General features: G+C 50.7%; 1 protein-coding gene across 1 annotated transcript in view; it reads right to left on the bottom strand.

The window, feature by feature from the left end:
* Positions 1 to 5202, bottom strand: part of ESCO2 (establishment of sister chromatid cohesion N-acetyltransferase 2) — a 16075-nt gene that overhangs the window by 5396 nt on the left and 5477 nt on the right. Inside the window, exons 3-8 of the mRNA XM_018568472.1 lie at positions 4100 to 5078; positions 2529 to 2598; positions 2397 to 2445; positions 1857 to 1995; positions 756 to 887; positions 238 to 327 (exon numbers count right to left, since the gene is read on the bottom strand). Of these exons, the coding sequence (XP_018423974.1) occupies positions 238 to 327; positions 756 to 887; positions 1857 to 1995; positions 2397 to 2445; positions 2529 to 2598; positions 4100 to 5078 (1459 nt within the window). The remainder of the gene's footprint in view (positions 1 to 237; positions 328 to 755; positions 888 to 1856; positions 1996 to 2396; positions 2446 to 2528; positions 2599 to 4099; positions 5079 to 5202) is intronic.

Raw genomic sequence — 5202 nt, 5'->3', positions numbered from 1 at the left:
GGGGGGGGTACAGCTGGCATAATAGTATATGTGAATGTAGTGAAAGCTTCATCATCACGGCGCAGGTATTGGCATGTACCCGCATTTAATATCACTTGCCATCATCTAGTCATGTGACCTCATACATAATCGCTCAGCAAAGCCAACTTCCAGATCGCACTGTCTGCTCCCCTCATAGTAGATGGAAGTCTCTAAAAGACACTACAGCATATAAAACTATTCCCATCTCTCTCTCACCTTTCGGAGGGCGTATTTCGGATCATCCGGGCAAATCATCAGAATTTTCCCATCCCAAAATTCCGCCACAACTCGCTCTTTCTTCCAGCCCTGGAACAGGAAACGTGGAGAACAAAATCAGGATAATCAGCTTAGATTTTGCCTTCCCTGGTTCCTCCCTCGTCATCAACATGCCAATGACTTTTGAAATAAAACCTTTCCGCTCTCATGAATACCTTTATTTGGACCCAGTATTGTCATCACTGCGGCTCTGTGCTTTTATATGCAACGCAGGCAGATCATGGCTGGTGGGAGGGGCTGTACATAGCACCCTGAAACCATCACAGCACCCTGCCCCAGAACTGTTCTCAAGAACCCTCAGCCCTGATGTACACAGTGGGCTGGATCTTGGGAGGAGTTATGCAAATATCAAAATGCCTTGAGTGGGCATTCCATTCAATCATGAAGGGAGATTGTGTGGGAGGTGTCCCCTCCTATCATAGGGGGATGGGCAGATTGTGTGGGAGGTGTCTCCTTACCACATAGCGGATGCTCTCCAGCAGGCGTTGGTGATATTGTGCGTGCTGAGTCTCGTCCTCCAGGCTGGCTGCTGAATAGATCATACCGCAGGTGCTGCACACCACAGGACCAAAATGCTTCTGCCCGGCGTCCTGATCAGAGACAACAGAGCATGGAGAAATGTGGAATGCATGAGGTATGATGGGGTTAGATTGCGCAAGATTTTTTTCTGTGCACTCTATCCTTTAGGGAGATTTGCCTTCACTTCCTGTCCCAGAGAGAGAACAGGAAGTGAGAGGAAAGCTAGAGACAAACGTTACAATCTCCATTAGATTTAGCAACAACTGTGCAACTGGAGGGTTTACCTGATCATTCAATTTCATTTTTCATTCTCCTGAATTACTGTGTCTCGATAGGCCTCTGGCTCCCCCCACTTCCTCCTCTGTGCTCCTATAGGACTCTGCTGCACCCACTTCCTCCTCTATGGGACTCAGCTTTCTCCTCTGAGCCTCTATAGGATTCGTCTCCTCCCGCTTACTCCAATGTGACTTGATAGATCTATACATCTCCCACTTCCTCCTTTATAGGGCACCGCTAATCCCACTTCCTCCTTCATGCCTCAATAGATCTTTGCTCCTCCCACTTACTCCAATGTGTCCAGATTGGAAGGAGTAAAGACCTCTTCCTTATCTGTGCCTCTATAGGACTCGGCCTTTACAACTTCCTCCTCCATAGGACACTGCTATTCCCATTTCCTCCTCTGTGTCCCTATAAGCCGCTGCTCCTCCCACTTCCTCCTGTGCCTCTGCTCCTCCCATCTTTGCTCCTCCCACTACCCCCAATGTGCCTCTATAGGTCTATGCTTCTTCCACTTCCTTTTTTTGCCAACAGGAAGGTCCAAATAACAGGAAGGGAGACGGCAACCATACCCGCTACGGCAGTCATTTCTGTCTGAGCAGCTGAGGGATTTCAAGCTACAGGTGGTGTAAACATGTATAAACATGTAGGGGCCTCAACCATACCGCAGGTGCACTTTAATGTTAGTCCCTGAGCTTTATACTGCGGTCACTTTAATGTCAGCCCGTGTTATACCGGGGGGGGTGTCACATCCTTTAACTTACAATGATCAGCTGGTCTTCTTCCACCTTACTGCAGTCTTTCTTCTTGCTGGTTTTGGGGATTTTGTTTAAATGGGCCGGGGTGCTCAAAGGGGTGCTGGCACAAACGGGGGAAACCATCTCTCCCCGCAGGTCAAACGGCCTGTAAATAGAAACACAAAAATCACTCGTCAGTAAATTTCATCAACGCTGGAAAGATTCACAACAAAGTTACCCCAACCACGGCTCCGAGTACCGCCACCACCTACAATAATGTGCGTCCATCGCTGGGCGGCCCTTCAGTACTTCCTGTATGTACATTACATGCGATATCATTGGGCGCGGTGCGATATCATTGGGCGCTGTCCTTTTACTATATTCTATGTGATCACATCAAAGAGAAATCAATCCAAAAGTACAAAGTGAAATCTGGTTTGTTGTCCCCCGTGTGGGCGGCATTACAGGACACTGCGCCTTTTTGTAAATCTGTCCGGTTGACAACCGTCAAAGCCCCCCCTAATAAATCCTGACCCGGATCACTGGTAACACCGGCTACACACTGACCTTTTCTTTGCCGCAGACGGTGTACTGAAGATGGGATACACTGAGGACGCTATAACAAAACAAAAAATATATAAAATCACATTATACAATTGACTCGTGGTGATTCCTCTGATCTGTATATAGTTCTATCACCTTTCTTGTCGGAGGATTTCAGGATGGAGTCGTCCATATCAAACGTAGTCCGTGGGCGCTTCGCAGCTTTCTGTAATAGGACGCAGACATGAGGGCGCAGTACATACAAGTGACCCCAAGGTGGCGGCAGCACTCTCACCGTGTCCAAGCAGAAAGGTTTTCAGACTTTACCATGTGATGCTTTGCCATCAACCTCGTCCTTGCTCATCCTCCCCTCCCCCCCCCACATACTGGGTCATTAGATTGAGCCGGTTTCCCCGGCCAATCAGGAAGCTGGGCGGTGGGTCATTACATGGAGCCGGTTTCCCCGGCCAATCAGGAAGCTGGGCAGCGGGTCATTACATGGAGCCGGTTTCCCCGGCCAATCAGGAAGCTGGGCAGGGTGTCACTACATAGAGCCGGTTTCCCCCGGCCAATCAGGAAGCTGGGCAGCGTGTAATGACACGCTGCCCGCCTTTCTGATACTGGGAGTATCGGGCCAGGCATCGGAGCATTTGGGCGAGTACTCGCCCAGATACTCGGCATCCATACTAGTGTCAGTATATCCCGGCTCTTTGGCATCACATTAATAAAAGCAAATTATAAACACATCAAACATGACATAGTGAAGATGTTCCAGAAAACATAAATTGAAATAAATAAATTGAAAGAAATAAAGTCACTCTTCTGATGAATGAATGTCGTGGTTACATATAAACTAACCTGCAGATGTGTGGTGAGCGCTTCACATGTTTCGCCGTGTGCTTAGCAAGACCTAATTGGCTGTAGGGAGCCATCGCCACACCCCATCCCCTGCCCATGCGTGGGAGGGACTGTTTAAAATGAGAACTATGAGGTGAGTAAAAATCCCTCAGCCTCATAGTTCGATCCGACGTGTGACAATGAGACTGTCACAGGTCGGCTCAATAGATCAGGAGGTGAGCGAACACATACCGGCACTTGCTCACTTCTCGATCCTGTCCCTGCAGAGAGCTGCGACTGTCACTCATGGCTCCCTGCAGGGATTCCCCCCTCCCCCGTCTGATCCTCCAGCGCTGACTGGCGGAACGGACAGGGGAGGGTACAGCCTCTAGACAGGCAGAGCCAGCCATCACTCACGCAGCTGGGCGGATCCCGACATAATTGTCCGAATCCGCTTCAGCATCTCAGTATACCGCGAGCTGTAGCTCCCTATATACTGAGCTCAGGCCTTGTTCACACTTACTGCGTGTGCAGAAACCTGACCGGATCTGCTCTGCATTTGGTCTGAACAAGGCCTCAGGGTGACGGGAGGACGCTAGTTTGTGTCCTCCCGTTACCCTTAGGAGAACTATGGGGAAAAGCCCTGACCCCATAGTTCTCCTTTAACACCCCGGTCATCAAGGCGTTAATGCCCAAACACAGTAAAAAGTAAACCCCTCACGGCTCTGCTCTCCAGGCCGGCCCTCTTCTACTCTGAGTGACATACAGAGACTTTTCTTCCATCCAGAGCAGATGAAGTACAAATCCTGAATGTTCCCGACCAATCACATTGAGCACCAGATTGTAAATCACATGACTGACAGCAACAAACCACAGACATGAAACTGTACCTGGGACTCGGCGTCATTCCGTCTGGAAGGTTTGGCGACTTCCGGTTGCTCGGGAACAGGGACGTCGCCGCTTTTTGGTTTTGCATCTTCTTTCGGGACACTAGTTGTGATGTGTTCAGCTTTCCTTTCACTTGCCGTTGTCTTCAGACCAGTGCCCTTGTTCTCCTTCCCACCGGAGTCCACGAGCAGACCAGATCCCGGGCCCTGAGCGCCGTTTGGCTGGAAGGGTTTTGGCTTTGCCGATGCCGGGAACTTGGCGTGAGCGGGGAGTTTGCGCGACGAATGAGGCTTTTTACTGGTAGCAAAGAATGCCGCTCCCATGGTGAGTTTGGGCCTCTGTTTCACTTTCAGCCCCAAGATGGCGCTCTTCTGGGGACTGGTGACATGGTCCTCTGTGGTGACTGGTGTGGGGGGTGTCTGGGAGGAGGTCCCCTTTACCGGATCCTTCTTCTCGGTTTTGGGGGTCGATGCACCCCGACTCGCAGCCCTCTTCTTCTGACCCGACGGCTTTTTTGCTTTTGTCATCTTTGAGGGACCTTTCCCCTCTGGCCTCTTTGTTGTATTTGTATCTGGAGGCGAGGAGGCCGCCCCAGCCTTAGACTTGCTTTCACTGATCAGCCTTCTCTCCAGCGGGCTCACATACACAGCTCCTCTCTTGTAGAAAGACTTTGTTGGCATGGCAGCCTTCTGGGCAGTGGTGGGCGACTTCAGCGGTGGAAAGGCGTAGGCATCGATTTCCATGTCCTCCTCCGGTGGTGGAGGAGGAGGGGAGACGACCAGCTTCCTGGCAACGCTGGACTTCATAGGAGAGGCCCTGAAATTCTCCTTCTCCTTGGGGTCCATCTTGGTGGTGTAGGCTGGAGTGGGAGAACACTTCATGATGTTGCCCTTGTTGGAGTTCCTGGGCTGGAGGGGAGTTAGAACAACAGTGCAGTCCACTACTAACTTCCTGTCCGGGGTCCCAACCGACGACAAATGTCTGATGGCAGAAAACATGGAAATGCTTAGACACAGAAAGGAGAATGTGGGGGAGGGGGTCAGGTGTAGCATACAGCAGAATAGGGGGAGCATGTGCAGTATATGGGGGTGCCATGTCTAGCATA

This window comes from Nanorana parkeri, unplaced genomic scaffold, assembly GCF_000935625.1.
Source record: "Nanorana parkeri isolate BGI_ZX_2015 unplaced genomic scaffold, ASM93562v1 scaffold1192, whole genome shotgun sequence".
Lineage (NCBI taxonomy): Eukaryota > Metazoa > Chordata > Amphibia > Anura > Dicroglossidae > Nanorana > Nanorana parkeri.
Note: the sequence above shows the minus strand (reverse complement) of the source record. Positions and strands in the feature narration are given on the sequence as shown.